This window comes from Nomascus leucogenys, chromosome 8 (genome assembly GCF_006542625.1).
Source record: "Nomascus leucogenys isolate Asia chromosome 8, Asia_NLE_v1, whole genome shotgun sequence".
Lineage (NCBI taxonomy): Eukaryota > Metazoa > Chordata > Mammalia > Primates > Hylobatidae > Nomascus > Nomascus leucogenys.
In genome coordinates this window covers 92,365,883-92,384,212 of record NC_044388.1, presented here as the reverse complement: position 1 = coordinate 92,384,212, position 18,330 = coordinate 92,365,883, and the positions used below count along the sequence as shown (strand labels likewise).

At 43.4% G+C, this 18,330-nt stretch overlaps 1 protein-coding gene across 1 annotated transcript in view; it reads right to left on the bottom strand.

The window, feature by feature from the left end:
- The window catches only part of PAPPA (pappalysin 1), a 247,286-nt gene that overhangs the window by 44,571 nt on the left and 184,385 nt on the right, over positions 1-18,330 (bottom strand). The window contains exons 14-17 of the mRNA XM_003264052.4: positions 12,076-12,244; positions 9,619-9,802; positions 3,984-4,194; positions 3,109-3,280 (exon numbers count right to left, since the gene is read on the bottom strand). Of these exons, the coding sequence (XP_003264100.2) occupies positions 3,109-3,280; positions 3,984-4,194; positions 9,619-9,802; positions 12,076-12,244 (736 nt within the window). The remainder of the gene's footprint in view (positions 1-3,108; positions 3,281-3,983; positions 4,195-9,618; positions 9,803-12,075; positions 12,245-18,330) is intronic.

Sequence of the window (18,330 nt, the reverse complement as noted above, 5' to 3'; positions counted from 1 at the left end):
AAACCAAAACAGCATAGTACTGGTACCAAAACAGATATATAGACCAATTGAATAGAACAGAGGCCTCAGATATAACACCACACATGTACAACCATCTGATCTTTGACAAACCTGACAAAAACAAGAAATGGGGAAAGAATTCCCTATTTAATAAATGGTGCTGGGAAAACTGGCTAGCCATATGCAGAAAACAGAAAACTTCTCAGTTTTTAGAGCTAGCCAGCAGAGGGCTAGGTTGCAATCTGTTGTGTTTCTAGGCCCTCCAGGAGCTCACACAGAGCATAAGGGATTCTTGCCACTGGAGTGATCTTAAAGCAGGCTAGTTCATTTATATATTCCCCAGGGTTACCACATACAATTGCATAGGTTGTGCACTGCACAAGGCCAGTGGGTACCCATAGACATGCTCTATTTTCATTACCTCATTTAATCTTCACAAACAAACTATGAGGTACGTAGTATTCTTTCTCCTCATTTTATACACAAGGAAAGTGAAGCTTAAAGAGTTAAGTAACTTGGCCTCTAGTGACTAGGTAATGAAGCTGGGATTTGAACTCAAGCTACTGATCCAGTGTCATACTGGCTCCCAAGGAATGAATAAAGTGAGGTTTTTATTTGCTTTTAGTGGCAGTGGAAGAGAGTGTGTGACTCTCCCCTACAATAGCCCCTGTCCAGTCCCGCCAGGATCTGAAACTTGTTTGGAAAGCAAAGAATCCCTGCTCCATACAAGCTGATTCAAGATGCTCTGGGCCATGCATTTCTGCTATGTTTATAGGCAGCAAGAGGGAATCTGAGGTGAATACTAGATTTGGCTCTCAGGCCCTGATCTGTGGGTAGAGGAAATTCATTTTCAGTACAAAGTAGAAATGTCAATTGTATTAGGAGTCCATTTGGCATGCACACCCTCATTCTTTGAGCAGACAAGCAATACCCTGCTCCTTTGCGACTAGCCTCTCCGTTAGTTGCCAAACAGAGCTGCTTGAGTCGTCTGATACATTTACATTTTCCTCTCCTTTAAATACAAACTGGCCATGAAAGTTACTTGGAAGGCCCCAGGCAGGCTGAGTTTCAGTTTGATAACATGACCGCAGCCAGAATATTATTTGGCTCAGCAGTTTGGGTAACTGTTAGCAACAGTTTTATGTAAGGGAGTGAGGGGGAAGCTGATCAGCCTGCAAGAGGCCATGGTAATCTCTAGCCTTTGTTTGTTCCGGTGCTGGCTTCTGCCTCCCTGGCAGTCAAGGGTGGGAATGACTCCCATGAATGCACACAGACACCGAGAGTGTATGAAAGCAGGATTCTCAGGTGGTGCCTACTGGACTCAGCCCATTTACAGTTGGAGACAGGGAAACCTGGATTCTGACTGTGACTTGGCTGATACCAGCTGTGTCACCATGGGGGGTTGAGTAACCTCTTTGAGTCTTGGTTTTCTCATCTGTAAAAGGAGGAACCTGCCTTTGATGTTCATTGCAGTCCTTCCTCCTGCCCTTAGTTCTTGTGACATTTCCTGAGTACCTACTAGGCGCCCAGGCACTGTCCTAAGTGCTGAAGGCACAGGGAAGGGTGCAGATGCAGTGAAGGGCTGTTTCACAGCCTAGTGTGGGGATGTGGAATGAAAGCAGGCAGTGACAATGCAGTGTAGCCAATGTTGTGAAGGGGGAACCTGAGGAGGGGCACGGAGCCCGGCAGTGGAAGGGACATTGAGGAAGGGCTCCTGCAGGAAAGGGTGCCTGGGCTAAATTGCGAAGGAAGATGAGGTGTCAGACAGCTGAAAATGGCACAAGGATAACTCTTTTTAAGGTAGAGAATGCAGAGGTGTGGGGGGAAAATCCATCTTATTGGCATGGGGGAAGGGTCCTAAATGTCACCCTAAGGAGTTGGGACTTTATCCTAAGGGACGGGGGCTCCTGGTTCAGAAAGATTGACATAATTGCTCAAATCACTCTGGCTGAAATGTGAAGAATGTACTGGAAAGAGGCACAGGAATGAAAACAGGAAAATGATCAAGAAGCTGCATGGTGGCTCATCAAAGAGTTGATGTTGGCCTGAGTGAAGGTAGTGGCATTGGGGACAAAAGAGGACAGCTTTCAGGAGACGCTGTGGTGGGAGAATGGGTATGACTCAGTAATTGCTTGGATGTGGAGGGAGTGAGGAGGATTCAGAATGGTGATTTGGCAGTGCCTGGTATTTGGAGGCTAATAATAAAGACCAATAAAGACTGATTGAAGATGATGCCTGCACTGAAATCTATCCCCACCTGGCTGATGATCCTTGCACACCTGTGAAACACAGGACTTGGGTTATCAACTCTACATGGTTTCTTTGATGGAGATGGAGCTCCTTGTGGACTTAAGGTTTTTTCAGCCTTTTGTTCCTTTTTCCTATTCTTGATTCCCCTACCATCCTTTTGGGCATGTGTAGGATTTGAGGAAAATTCCTTCAGCAGGGGCAGGCAGGAGTGTTGGACTTGTTCTCAGTTACATGTGGATTGAGATAAAATTCAAACCTTCCTCCTTCTGCTCTTCCTTTCTTCCATGGTGTTCTCAAAACTGTACTTCATTCATGTGATTAATAAATTCACTTCTCTTCTTTCTTTCTTCCATGGTGTTCTCAAAACTGTACTTCTCATCTAAATATGGTCCCCTTTTTCCTTATGCTTCAGGAGCCAATTGATGTCTAAATATAGTGGCAGTCTTGTGATTTTAAATACTTCAAGGACCAACATGGGTGGTAATGGAGGTAGCAAACTGGCAAAAGAGCCCTGGTCATTCTTGTTTGAGGAACTTAACTTTTATCAACTTCATACATTGGGATTCCATGTATGATTTCCTTCATAAAAGTTCCGATGCTTAAAAAAAATTCAAAGCTAAGAATCTCTGAGCAAATCAAATACGATATTGCAGGTAGGAAAATGAGGACCAGAGAGATTACAAAAGTAGATAGTTAGAGCCCAGTTTCTTAACTTCTGCATTGGTGACACTGCCATTATACAATTTGAGTCTAGTTAGAAAGTATCTTGCAGAAAGTGGTTCCTGAAGTACAGGCTAGTTTTTGGGAAGCAGAAAGGAAAGGGACCATGGTATCAATCTCAAGTTCCAGGAGGCTTACCTGGGAGTCATCGCTGTCTTCACACTTGATCCTACACTCACTGTTGAACTGGAAGCCATTAGTGCACTGGTAGAGCCCGTGGAATTTTGGTGGAGGTGGGTCACAGGTCACAGGAACACAAGCTCCCTCCTGCCAGCTGCCATCCTGGGTACACTGAGTCTTGAAGGCCCGTCTTCAAGGAAAGGATCAAACAGGAGACATCTCAAGGACCAAATGGCTAGATTCATGCCCTGCATGAACACCACCAGCTGGGCCCCCATTTCCTATTTCATAGTTTTGATTCCCCACCTGACCTACTGGGTGGTGGTGGGACCCGTGTAGGGATTAAGGATAATTCATCCACAGAACTCCTTTAGCAAGAGCAGGCAGAAATGTCATGCTTCCAGCTACATGTCAATTGAGACAAAACTCATGCCCTGCAGCCCCAGGTTCTCTCCCCTTTTTTGCAGAGTGTTCTGATGTGTGTTGGAACCACGATGCTATGATTACCCACCATTTACTGAACAACTACTATGTGTAAAGCATTTTGTGAGCACTTTACATGCACATCTTCATTTGTTCTTCATAACAACCTTATGTGGTAACTGTTATTATCATACCCCTCTTATTGCTTAAAAAAAAGAAAGTGCATAGAAGTAAAGTCATTTGTCTGAGATCACATTGCCATTAGGCAGCCAAGCTGAAACTTAAAGTTTGTTCTGTTTGACCCAAAGCTAATATTATTAACAAATCCTTCTAGCTTCTCATAGAACAGAATGGAATGAATGGCAGGCATTACCTCCAGTGAAGAAATGAGTGCTTCCATCCAGTCAGGCATTTGAACCTAACTCTTGTCCTCCCAGAGCCCATAAGTTTGCATTTCCAACCCCACTTACTTCTTTGACTTCCGAGAGGATCCAGGCACATGGTATCCAGGCTTGCACTTGTATTTGCAGAAGGAGCCCACCTTGTGCTTATTCTCTCGGCACCGGGCGGTCTGGAGGTCTGCATTGGGCACGGGGGGTGGAGCGAGGCACATGAGCTCACACAGGGCCTCTGGGAAGGACCATAGCCCATCCTCCATGCAGGTCAGGAGGCTGTTGTTGCCTGGAAGACATAGGCAAGCAGGGTTAGAGGAGAGAGGAGTCTCTGATAGCCAAGCTAATGTATAGCCACTTGGATTTTAGCTGACTTGAAGAACCAGGAGATCCCTTATGTGGAATTCCAACCCCTTCTACTTCCAACTGAGGAGCCTAGGGAGAACAAGAGAGCTGCCACAAAGAAGAGGAGATCTAAATGGGGGGAGTGAATTACCCCCATGTCTACAGTGAATTAAAATCCAAGGCTTCTGACTTCTGATCCTGAGCCTCTTCTGCTGCATAGAAAAGACACATTCACAATCGTTGAATCCACCTTTCTTACTTTACAAGTGGGCGTCTGAGCACAGAGATGGAGGCACTTGCCTTCTAATACTTGGCAGCAAAAACTCCCACCAGAAACTACAGCAAACTCTGATATCAGTGAGTGTATGACCTCAAGCTGCCACTCTCCCCCTGGGCCCAGCACCCCTGTATCTGTTCTGCCTACCACCTCCGTCAGCTCCCACCATCAACGCCTGGAAGTGACAGCATTGTGTTACAGGAGGTTTGATTTTCTGTTCAGGTCCTGGTGCTCAGTGCAGCTTTGCCAAAGCAACTGAAAGAGCAGCACTTCCCCCGTAGCCCATGCCAGCTCTGACAGAGTGCTGACTGCCGTCAGGAAGCTAGTCTGATGGGGAATGTTGCAAATAAAAGTAAAACACGGGAGTTAGGCTTTTCACTGCCAGCTCGTATATTATCGAGGCACAGCCTGCCTAAAACCTTCCCAAGACAACTAGAGGAGGACCTGAAACTTGTGTTTCCCCACCAAACTCACCTCTTCCTGGTTATTACTGAATGGTGTTGACAACCAGGGCTGGAAACATGTGGGGGGCTCGGAGACTTGCAAGTTGGAGGGGTGCAGTGGTAGGGAGAAAACTGACATCTACTGAGCAGTTACTATGTACCGAATGCTTCTGATATGCAATCTCATTTATTCTCACTATAAACAGTGAATTTAGTATGACAGTCTGTATTTGGAAATGAAGACTCAGAAAGAGGTGACTTGACCAAGTTATCATAGTTGGCAAAAGACAAAACTGAGGTTCAAAACAAATTCTGTCTAACTACAGAGATGATTGTTTTTAATGGGAAGTTGGCTACTACATATGATCAGCAGGGCCCTTATTCACTCTGGAAGAATCAAATCTCAATTTTCCTATCTGTGGAAAGCAAACAATTGCTTCTGCCCTTCAGGGTGCTGAGAAGATGAAATAAAACAACATTTATGAAAAGTGCCCATAAAAGTGTTGTCAATGTCTTCGTTTGCTTCTTAACTTCTTTCCTTCTTCCCTCCTTTCCTTTCTTCACTTCCCCACTTCCTCCCACTTTCCTTCTTCTTTTCGTCTTCATTAGTAGCTCTGAAAGAATCTTCACAGAAGTCTTCATTCATTCAACAAACATCTATTTAGTGCTTATTCTGCACCAGATACTTTAATATGTTGAAGGCAAAGCAGTGAACAAAATAAAATAAAACAAAATAGAAATAGCTCTGCTCTCTTGATGCTTATAATCTAGTGGGACAGGCAGGAGTACAATAAGTTATCCTAAAAAGTATATTATTTAGTGTGCCAGAAGGTGCCGAGTACTATGAAGAAAAAGCAGGAAAAGGAAGAAAGGGGAGAAAGTACTTTGCAATTTTATGTATGCTTCTCCACTTATCTTATTCCTTCTCATTTTTTTCATTTTTCTTCTTTGTCACTATGATTCATCTGGTTAGCACAAGGCAGATTGCTGTCTGTAAACTCCATAGGGGATTCCACGTTGATAAACTGTAAGACTGACAACTCTACATATTTTAACATCAAGTAAAAAGAGTAAAGTGTGCGGAAAGGTGATTCATTTGGTTTCCATAGAAGCATAGAAGCGTCCAGAATACCAGTGTCTACAAACTTCTTTTTGCATTGCCCTTGTAATCGGTGTAGTCATTGCTTTGGGGTGCCCAGCTAAAGCACAAGGTTAGTGGGAAGGGGAGCTGTATAAAAAGTACAGGAAGCACACCCTCTCCAAATTGCCCAAGAGAGATAACATATCTGTGGAAAAGGTGTTGGAACTCTAAAAAAGTACATTGTATTAGCTATGTATATTGTAAATTATGAAGTGAAAGTCATGGTTTTCTGTGACAAGAGAACATAAAGATTCCAAAATGTTAATCAAGAGAGAAAATGCAAACCAGAAATCTGCTTTCTGGAAGAGGGTGAATAGGAGTTAGCAGTGCACCACAGCTAAAGCAGGCACTGGTGATTCAGGACCATGGATATGTCCCCCCACCCCTGCAACAAACTCCAAGAGAGTTTTCAACTTGGCAGTATTTCTGTGCACCAGTTGTAGCCACTACCCTGCATCTACAATGTGACTTTGAAGAAAGTAGGGTATGACACATGATGTGCCCTTCCTTTGTCTTCTTGGCACTGGCCTGTATACTGTGAAAGATGCTTACTGCACTGCCAACTCTGCCTGAGGCTTATTATACTGGTCATGGATGCTTACTCTGTCCATACGCAGGGCGAGTTTAAGGTACCAAGGAGTTAATGCCCCTGGAAGCACCACTAAACTAATGGTGGAGTTGTTGGATTCATGTGCCAGTTTCCAGAGTTGAAATAACTCTGAGGCACGTTCTGCACCGTCTCCCAGAGTTTCCCAGAGGGACTGAGCTCTAGTTGCCCACAGTGGCAACTGGCTTTAGAAGAGAGCCTGTTGACTTTTGGCAGTTCCATGTCTCCTGTCCTCATTCCCCCACCGTATTTCCTGGAGGAACATGACTCAAGACATGAAGTGAAGGCATGTCTGAGCCTGAAGTTCCTGGTAGAGGGTAACATCTCTTCATAGAGGTGTTGATATTAGAGATTAGGTTCCATCAAGTTTTGGGACCCTGTAAGTTCACTTGTTCATCTTTTAATGCAGAAAAATACATCCTGCCCAGCCTGTCTACAAATGTGGCTAAGAAAATTCCAATCTCCAATGAGCATTAAAATAATTGTCAACTTGTAGCAGTGTCAAAGGAGAGGTACTTATTTTTATTACTTCATTTAAAAGATTACCCAGGAGATCAAGTCTCTTTGGGAGTGCCATAAAGATTAAAATTAACATAGAACAGAACTCAAGGAGAGAAATACCAGACCTTCAATCTGGTATTCTAAGCACTTGCCTCATGGTGTTGGCACTATCTAGATCCTAAGGCAAGGGCTGTATCTTGTATATTCTTTACTCCCAGAGCCTAGCCTACTGCTGTGCACATAGTAGGTCCTCGGTATCCATTTGTTGAATGCATAAAGTATGAATTTACCCGTGACCTTGAACAAATCACCTAACTTCTTTGTCCCTAAACCAAAGTTGTCTCTGAGTTCTTGTCCATCTCTAGCATGTTAGAATGTGAAAGAATATTGGCCACTATATTGTTTTGAGGAAACAAAAATGCACTAGCTGGACTGGAATAAGGACAATCACTCAATCAACTGGCTGCATTAGCCGAGGGCTGGTATGGGGGGATTGCAAGGAGCAGTGGGGTAGACTTGGTAAGGGGTAGACTTTAACAGAAGTTACGGAGGAAGAAGACAGATTAAGAAGGACAAGAGGTACAAATAGAGGAGAGGGCCAGGTGGGGCAAAAACTGAGGGCAGAAAGGATTTCAAGCTGGTCATTATTATCATTATTATTTATTGACTGTTTAAAATTAGTGCTTTTACTATTTACAATAGCAAAGACATGGAATCAACCTAAATGCCTATCAATGATAGACTGAATAAAGGAAATGTGGTACATATACACCATGAAATACTATGTGGCCATAAAAAAGAATGAGATCATATCCTTTGCAGGAACATGGATGGAGCTAGAGGCCATCATCCTTAGCAAACTAATGCAGGAACAAAAAAACAAATACCGTATCTTCTCACTTATAAGTGAGAGCTAAATAATGAGAACACATGGACACATACAGGAGAACAACCAACACTGGGGCCTATCACAGGGAAGAGGGTGGGAGGAGGTACGAGATCAGGAAAAATGGCTAAAGGGTATTAAGGCAGGCTTCATACCTGGGTGATAAAATAATCTGTACAATGAACCTCCATGACACAAATTTACCTATATAACAAACCTGCACATGTACTCCTGAACTTAAAATAAAAGTTTTTTTTTTTAAAAAAAACTATTGTTCTTTTTGCTTAAACTATGTTATGATCAAAGGAAAAACAAAAGGTAGAAAGGAGGAAAGGGAAGCAAGTAAAAGAAGGAAAGTTGAAATTGATCACCTCTTTACCCCCTGGCTTGAGATGAGGGTGGGAGGGCAAATTAGGTGGCAATATCAAGTTCAAGAGAAAGGCAGCAGGACCTTTGCCCAGTCCTTGCTGCCAGTAGATCCAAGCAGAAGCCTTAGCACAGGACTCTGAACACTAGATGACGCTGACAACCAAGTTGCATGAAGTGGCAATTGGTCCTAGTTGATCAATATGGAAATAGAGAGATATTTCCCTGTATGGTCAAAGGAAAAGCAAAGTCAGGATCACCAACTGTCAAAAGGATGGTCCTCCTAAGGCCTTGTCTCCCCAGCCAGCTCACACTTCCCCAACAACAGTTGGCAGTGGAAGGATCTGCATCATTTTGATTAAGTATTATTATTAGCCACAATGAGGGCTGTAATAATCAATGCTAATTTATACACCTCCCTTTCCCAAAAGCCTCTGATTGAGAGAAGTGTGATTTCCTAGTCTGGAGTTATTAACACATTCCACATCTAGTTCCAGCATTCTAGGACACCCAGGCCAGCTACTCACTTTTTTCTAAAATTTGACCTCTTCTCTTATTCCCCTCAATAGCCCTGGTGCCTAGCTCAGGAGGATGCCAGATGCTTCCTGTCCATATCTGTTCTTCTCTGCCCAGCTGGCCCCTCTTAATGAGTGGCAGCCAGCACTGGAGAATGACAGACCTGGGTTTCAATATGGTCCCCACCACTGATGGTGCAGCCTTGGGCAAGTTCTTTAAACCCTCTGAGGCTTGGTTTCCTCATCTGTGAAATGGGAATAATAGTAACGCTTACCTCATAAGGCTTACTGGCCCTAATCATACAGAGTGAATTAGTTTCATCAGTCCTAAATGTAACTCTTTTTTCTTTTTCTCTCTTCCTTCTTCCCTCCCTCCTTCACTTTTATCCTCTCTTTTCTTTTTTGCAAGATTTCCAAGGTCTTGGTCACTGTCATAAATCCATACACTCTTTTTTCTTTCTTATCTGCACAGCAGGGCAGTTTACATAAATACAATTGGTAGGAAGAAGTCAGGAGCATAGATAAAACCCATCCCACCCTTAGTGTTTGAGAGCCAGAAAGAGGGCCTGGACGCAGCTTCTAGGTTTCCCATAGATAAAGGAAGGCTGAGCTGGGGAAGGCGTTCTTAATACCTTTCAATTGTGCAGGGTGACGGCACTGGAAGGAACATTGACTGCCAAAGGTGGTGCCCTCAGGGCAGGAGAAGGAGGCGGCGTAGACTTGATGGTGGTCTGGGATGCTGCAGTCCACTGGCTCACAGGCCACCTGCTTATTCCACTTGCCCTCTGTACAGGTCACTGTGACGCTGGGTCCCGTCTGAAAGGCAGAGGCGTGCATAGTAAGGAGTGGCAGACTGAGCTCTAGATGTGGAGAAATACCCTTCTTCCCAAGGTGACGGCTCAGAGTCTCGCCCAGGCACTATGAGACCAATGCTTAGTGTTTAACGTTAGCTCACTTTTAATGATCCCAATAACTGCATGAATTAGATATTTCAGATCTCAAAGACACAGAGACCGAGACTCAGAGACATTACATGATCAGCCTTAAGTTAACCAGCTGGAAAAAGGATAAGTCGGACTTGAGTCCAAAGGCTATGCTCTTAACTGCTGTCTATAGTGTCTCCCAGATCACGATTTCCATTTTATTGTTGAGCATCTTGAGGTTTTGAGACCTCACAGGGCATGACGACTTCTTTCACAAAACAGACTGTGAAATACAGTTCAATGGTAGGACATCAAGTGTTGATTTGTGTGTCTTTTATTAGCTCTAGAGGAGTTACTAGGAACCTGTTGTAGTGCTTGGCACACAGTAGGCACTATCCATGGCTATAGGAGACTTGCATGTTTTTCCTCCATGTTATGAGACCACAGGCAAGTCCCTTTCCTTATTTGAGTTCTCCCTTTGGCAAAATGGATGGACTGAACTCACGAATTGCTCAAAGATCCACTCCCTACTCTGAGATTTGGCGGCTCAATAGTCAAGAGAGAAAGGTACAAAGACAAAAAAAGCCTAGGATAAATGAAAGAGTAAATGGAGATTTGAACCAAACTACAAGATGATGGAGCTGGGTGGAGGGCAAGACCATGCTACAGAGTCAAAGGATGGACAATCATTGCAGCCTGGTGGCTTTCATTCAAGGAGGAAGCCGCTAAATCCTAGGGACTGGAAATGCCAAATGTTGATCTGGGATTTTAAAAGCAAAGGACATTTTCCCTCTTAAGCACACATCAAAGGGATGTGTGCTTCAGCGAGGTCCCTCACTGCCAAAACAGTCTAATTGTTTCTACAGGAGTTCAGGCCTGCCAAGTCTGACACACGGAAGTAAGTGTCTAAGAAGAGCAAGTCCAGAAGTTCTGTACAAATAGGCATTCCCAGCAATAAGGAATGTGCCCTGTGTGCTTGCAGTTTGAAGGCAAAGTCCACTGGCCAGCCCTGGAAAATGCTGCATTTAGTGACAGAAATCCTCAAATCCCAGGACAACCTGTCCTACTCCCCCAAGCCCCACCTGGGACATTACAGCACCATCTTGCTGAAGCAACATTCTGTCGCATCACTCCAAATCATTCACTACCACTAATCTCACACAGGACACGTCCTATCTTCTATGACTCCTTTGATGACTGTCTGAGGGAGGGGGTCTCCCTGCTACCAGTCTTACTGCTGGACTCCAAGCTACACCCACATGGAGTATCTAGAAGAGACTTTGTCAATCAGGATCTGACCATGTCATTTCCTGCAACAGCTCCCTGTTGTCCTAAAGATCAACCCCACACTTCTTGACTAAACCGACAGGCCCTGCACCAGTGGATTCAGCTGACCCTTCCAGCCTCATTGCTTGGGTGAGTACAGAAAAAGAAAACAAACAAACAAAAAAATCTGTGGCATTTTTTTTTTCTCATCAATGTGCTTCCACATACTACCCATGCCTGTGCCTACTGCATATATTTCTTCCTTCTCCCCAACACACACCCCTTTGCTGATCTGTCTAGTTACGTGTTTCCATGTCACTTTTTCCAAGGCACCTTCCTTGAATCTCCCTGTGCCTCCACAACACCCTACACTTCCCTTAACAGCATTTATCACACAGTGGGGTCATCATTAATGAGTTGTCTGACTCTTCCTCCACCACTAGGCACTAAGCTCCTTCAGAGGAAGGACTCGATTTGTCTTAATGGTTTCTTTTTCTTTAGCACTTACTATAGCATCCAATTTCCAGTGAACAGATGCTTTGCAATGAATTAGTGAATGAATGAGCATCTCATTGACAGAGGGCTCACCTCGTCCTAAAGCAGCCCATTCAATTATGTTCTGACTGTAAGATATTCATTCCAAAATACTCAGCCCCATAGTCTTGGAGATTTGCAACCTATACAAAAACATTGGTAAGTATTGTGTGGAACACTACTCTGCACAGGAACCCTTTTTCTTAGAGATTCTAGACTGCTTGCTTGGTTAATTGATTCATTCATGCATTCATTTAATCAATAAATATTTATTGAACACCTGGGTATTTAGCAGAGAACATGGTCAACACCCAGTAAGCCTTCCATGGGCTGCAGAGAGGCTCTGAGCTCAGCACCTGCACATACCTGGCTCTTGATCAGCTCATCATCCCGCCGTATCTGGAGCACGTAGCCTGTCTGGCAGCTCACAGTACACTGGGCGCCGTGGTAGCGGTCGCTGCTGGAGCAATTGAGAGAAGCATTCTTCACAGCCAGCTCTGGGCAGTCAGTGTTCTCACATGCGAAGTGCACGCAGCTATGGAGGAAAGAAAGAAGAGGGGAAGAAGGAGTCTCCTCACAGGACAGCTATGCTCAGTTGGAAGATAAAGGCTAAGAGCCTTTTTCTCCAAGATTTCAGGGGGCTTGAGGCTGAGGACAGAAAGGGGTGCTGGCTAGGGTGAAGATGACTCTAGAGGCAGCAATTAAAGTTTCTCATTAAGAGCACAAGTTATGCAACAGACAAACCAGAGTTCAAATCTTGCCACTTGAAAGCTTTGTATGTTATCAAGATTTAAACCTTGAATAGTCTCAGTTTTTCCATTTGTGAGAAGGGGATCATCATGATTACAGTGAATATTTATTGCATTTTTCTACCAGGCACCAGGTTGAGTAAAAGCCTTTTTGTATTTTATGAGTACCCACTTACAAGGATCATTTTGAGAATTAAATCAGTTTATTAAAAAACGCATAGCAGAACTCCTGGCATATACTAAGCACTCAGTAAATGGTAGCTGGGCCGGGCGCGGTGGCTCATGCCTGTAATCCCAGCACTTTGGGAGGCTGAGATGGGAGGATCACGAGGTCAGGAGTTTGAGACCAGGCTGACCAACATGGTAAAACCCCATCTCTGCTAAAAAAGAAAATACAAAAAATTAGCTGGGCATGGTGGTAGGCGCCTGTAGTCCCAGCTATTCGGGAGGTTGAGGCAGGAAAATAGCTTGAACCTGGGAGGTGGAGGTTGCAGTGAGCTGAGATTGCGCCATTGCACTCCAGCCTGGGCAGAGAGAGTGAAACTCCATCTCTAGATAAATAAATTAATTAATTAATAAAAATAAGTGGTAGCTGATGTTATAAATACACCTATGCTCTATTACCTAGTTGGCAAGGTACATCACATCTCTGAGCTTCAGTATACTCTCAGATTTGGTCAACCTCATATAGCCATGAGACTCAACTGAGGTGATGGAGGTAGAAGTCTTTTACAAACTGTAAGGTAACTTACACATCATTAGTGGAGTCGTACAGAGACTATGCCTTGCATCTTGCTGCAACTCTTAATTCTACCTTTCTGCCAGTCTGAATTCCACCCGTTCTTTAGGTCTAAGCATCATGCAAATTTCTATAGGAAGCTTTCTCTTGTGTCCCTTGGCAAGCACCCTCATGGGTATTCTACCCTTCTTTCTCTAATGCTGTTGCCTCATGTTTGATGTATTGAAAACTCAGTTCCTCGGTGCCGGTGGAACATACCAGATTGCAGGCTAATCTTTAAGGATGCAAACAGAAACAGCATGAAATCCTCATTCTTGGATGATCATTCCCCTTGTATTATAGTTAGGCAAGCACTCAATAACATTAGTTACTATTTGCTGATTGCTTATATACATGAGCTCACTCCATCCTTACAACAACCCTGTCAGCTAAGTGTTACTCATTTTACAGTTGGATAAATTGGGGACTGGCAAGATTAAGTTACTTGTTTAAGTGCACATCCAGAGGAGTGACTCCAAAGGCCTTGTTGTTAACCTCGTCCCATGTTTCTGGACTAGAACATCCGTGAGGGCAGAGAAAATGCCTATTTCATCTTGGTGTACTTTGCAGTGCCAATAAAAATTCCTTGCAGATGTTTCCTAAATGGCAGGAAACCAATGGTGATGGTGCCTTGCAATAGCTCTTAAACACTTTAAAGAGGTTGATTCTGCCAACACTAAAAGCTTCTAGGGGGCAGTTTTCTCTGACTTTTGCCTCTCTGACTGTGTCTACCCCCAACACCTGGCCTATCATATGCACCGATGGGTAGATTTACACCCAGAACCTCAAGGCTTTTATGTTCCCGTTTTTATCTAGGAGACAGGGAGACATTTTGGCCAAACCAGTGTCAGAAAAGTTTTGCACATTTTTTTGTCGTTGTTTTTATGTTTTTTGTTTTCTCTCAGTTTCACGATACCCAACTGAGGGTTTTACTGGGACCTATTCCTATTCTCTACCCTCTGTTCAAAAGTATAGAGAGAAATAAAGTCTGGAGGCAGGGGGAGCTAAAAGCTTCCAAAGCGTATCACAAACCAATTTACTTTTTTAAAGACCTAGAAAGGACAAGCATTTAATTTAGGTCTCAGACCCTCACTGATGGGAGCTTTGCAGTTCTCCAATACTCTCCTTCTGAAATGCAGGGCAACTGGCATTAAGGAACACTTGTTGAGACAACTCCAATTTTCTGCCCTTTTTCTTACTCCTGACAGCCTCGGCATTGTACCATGTGGAGACCTCAAAGAGACTGTAACTGTGGAGTCAACACAAGGGCTTTGACACCAAACAATGCATCTGTTCACATTGTGTAAGCACCAGGGGAAGGAACCACATGGTTCCAATTTAAATATATTTACTCTGTAAGCTGCTAGCTCCCAAGCTGTTCTTCTGACCTGTGCCTAACAGTTTGGGCATTCTTACTCTGCACTCCCAGAAGGTACCTGGGCTCTTATGAAGACCTAGAGGGAAAGATGATTTTCTTCTTTAAGTTGCAGAGCCATTAAAGTATAAACAGTGCCTTCCCCAATTATTTTGTGAACATTAAGTTCTTCTTCACAGGAAAATGAAAATCTGAAGTGCTTCATTTTCTGGGGTAGAAGGAGCACAAGGTTTACCAATCAGGGAAATCTGGGCTCCAGCCCCCGCTCTGCCATTTATCAATTGTTTGACTTTGGAAGTTTATATAACATCCTGAAGCTCAGTTTCCTTATCTGTAAAGTGGAAGTAACAAAATAATTTATTTCTTAGGATTGTCAACAGGGTGAAACATCATCCACTGATTCATCTACTCAACAGACCTTCACTGGGGGCTTTACTGAGCACAAGACATTGTTCTATACATTGGGAATATAGTGGACAGAGGGGATAAACAAGATCTTGTGTATTTCAGGAGGGAGGGTGTGTGCCAAAGAAAAGTAATAAACGAGATCATTTCAGATAATGATGCATGCAGTTAGGGCGTTAAACCAAGGTGAAATTATAGAGAGTGACAATTGGTGGAGAGGGGCAAGTCACTTTGTATAGAAGGATCCATGAGGAAGGGACATCTGAACTACTACATGGATAAAATGAAGGGATAAGCCATACACAGGTTTGGGGCAGAGGCAGAACCAGGCAGAGGGAAGAGCAGGTACAAATTTCCAGCACAGCATGGAGCTTGGTGTGTTTGTAGACTAGTAAGGCCAATGTATGAGAAATGCTTTGAGGTCGGGTGTGGTGGCTCACACCTGTAATCTCAGCACTTTGGGAGCTGAGGCAGATGGATCACTTGAGGTCAGGAGCTCAAGACCAGCCTGGCCACCATGGTGAATCCCTGTCTCTAGTAAAAATAAAAAAATTAGTTGGCAGTGGTGGTGCACACTTATAATCCCAGCTACTTGGGAGGCTGAGGCACAAGAATCACTAGTACCTGGAGGGCAGAGGTTGCAGTGAGACAAGATTACACCACTGTACTCCAGCCTGGGAAACAGAGTGAGACTGTGTATCAAAATAAATAAATAAATAAATAAATAAATAAATAAATAAATAAAAATTTAAAAAAAAATTTAAAAATAGAGAGCGAGAGAGAGAGAGATGCTTTTGGAACTATGAAGCTCCTTGAGAAGATGAGTCTCTCTACTCTGTCTCTTTTTGCTACAAAAGAAAAAATAGTCCTTGGTCCCATGAATCACCTGACCAAAAGATTTCATGGTCAGATCAGTAGGGCTGGCATTGAGTTAATGAAACCAGTTAGTTTTCTTAGTTGCAAGACTTCTCAATAATTTGGATAGCCCATTGAAAATTTCCAGAAGGGGCTAAGGTACACATTATTTTTTAAACTCTGATAACATTTTTTTTTCATGGGACATTTCTTAGGACTACTGCCTTCCGGAATACACTTCAGGGATTGAGGCATCCTGCTTTTTCAGCACATCTGTCTGCACCTGGCCTGCAGGCTTGAAAACAGGAAGAAAAGGGATAAGGGAGGTAATATGTGTCAGGCATTGGCCACTCTGTTTCACCTACATCACCTTATTTGCATTCCACACAGCAACTCCTTGAGGTAGTGATATTATTCCCATTTTCAAGAACAGGAAACTAGGACTAAGAGTTTTAAATTGCTTGCCCAAGGGCACTCAGCTTGGACAGAATTCCAATAGAGATCTGCCAGTCTGTCCCCTAAGTCCCTGCTCTTTTTTCTTTGCTATCCTGTTGGTTGGACAAGGTTGTGTGAACACACTGTCCAAAAATGATAAACATTACCCTAACTGACCCTCTCAAATAACTCTGTGATACAGCCCTGTCATTTCTGAAACACAAAAACAAAAAAACAAAAGAAGGAGAACAAAATAAAGAAAAGGCTCTGCTACTTCATTCAAAAAAAGAGGGAAGGATTTAATAATCGTGATGGGCCGTCAATAAAAATAACAAAAGAAGGAAAAAATGAAGACACTTCTCTGAAGAGAGAAATGTGGCTGATTGGATGGATTAGCGGGAAAGGATGCAGGTAATTCTATAGATCAAATTCTCACATCTGGGCAAAAGTGGAGGTCCCTGGAGTGCAGAGCTAATCACATACTTAAATAACTTTTTTCTTTTCTTCTTATCTATATGTTTAATATATTTACCCTTGGACTCAAGTTCCATATAGAGGTAAAACCTTATCTGATCCAATAGCTAATCCCCCCACTGCTGTCTCCATTGTCAATAAGAATGGACTCCAGTCACGCATAACAGAGGATAGCTGGAGAGTGCGGGAACCCTGATAAAGCCAGAAGTTAAAGGGCTGACAAGGGTTCCTCTCCTGGTTCTGTTCCTTGACTCACAGTGTAACTGCTGTGCCCTGCCACTTAGCTGCAATTATGCCACAGGGAAGCAGAGATAATAACAGAAAGGCTGTTTATAAATCATTCTGGGTTGCTCAGATGGGGACAACAGAAAAGACAAGTGCTCCACACTAGAAAATGGAGGGAAAACTGTTCTTGGCATCAATTCTGCAAGTTCACTTGGGAAGTGAAACAGTGAAAGAGCTACTATACTAGAAACTCATTTTTCTACCCAGAAATGAGGCAACTGGGGGAATGATCCTAAAATGTTCTTTACCCTGGATTTCTAGGAGCCAGTATTGTGGTGTGGTATGGAGGCAAGTTTTGAAGATTAGTTGATGCAAGCTCAGTAGCCTGCAGGGTTCAAGCGAGCTGAGTGGGGTGTGCCGAGGAGAGCGTATGCGCCTGGCCAAAGAGCAGAGCGCTTTGCTCTAGTCCAAGGTTGCCTAGTGGGATGGAGGGCCTGATGTTTTCAAAGCTTCTCATTTCTTTAAAGAGTTCCAAGAAGAATTCTGTTTTTTCATATGAACTCTCCTGATACTTAAATGTTGGCAACTAATTAAAGAAGATAACTAATAAAGGCCAAAGAGAGATTGTTTAATGGACTAATATGGTCTATGGGACACCAGCCTTGAAACCTCTGATGGAGAGGAAAGATAACTGGATTCCTGAGAACTAGATTCCAGTGCTGGTTTTGCCCACAACTTGTTAGGTGATTTTAGGTGAGTCACTTCTCTTGCTTAGACCTTAGATTTCCCATCTTCAAATGAGGGCACAGAACCAGGAAATCTTTGAGAGCCTTCCCCACTTTCAGGCTTCATGATTTTATGAGAACAAAACAACAGAGGTCTATAATTTCAGAGCCCTTTGAAATGAGAAAAATAGGAAAAAGTAGTCTTTGGTAATCTCAAGCATTGCCCAGGATATGGAGCAACTGGAACTCTGGTAGATCACTGATGGGGCTGTGAATTGGACAATATTTTGGAGAAGAGTCAGGCAGTATTTGGCATAGTCAAAGACACACACATGCTTAGGCACAGTAGTTCCATTTGTAGTTATATTCCCCAGACGAGTGATTCCCAATCAATGTTCTGAGAGGCACTAATTCCTTTGCGGGTTGGGGAAGTTGAATGAGGTTATGGCAGCGATCTGAGCAATCTGTGGTCTCTGGCCAAGAGCAGCTTCATTCTGTGTTCCAAATCCTACCTATGAATCCCTGTATCATTACCTAATGGGATATTCCACACATGGGATCTCATCAGGGCACAGACTCTAGAAATACTTGGCTCAGTCT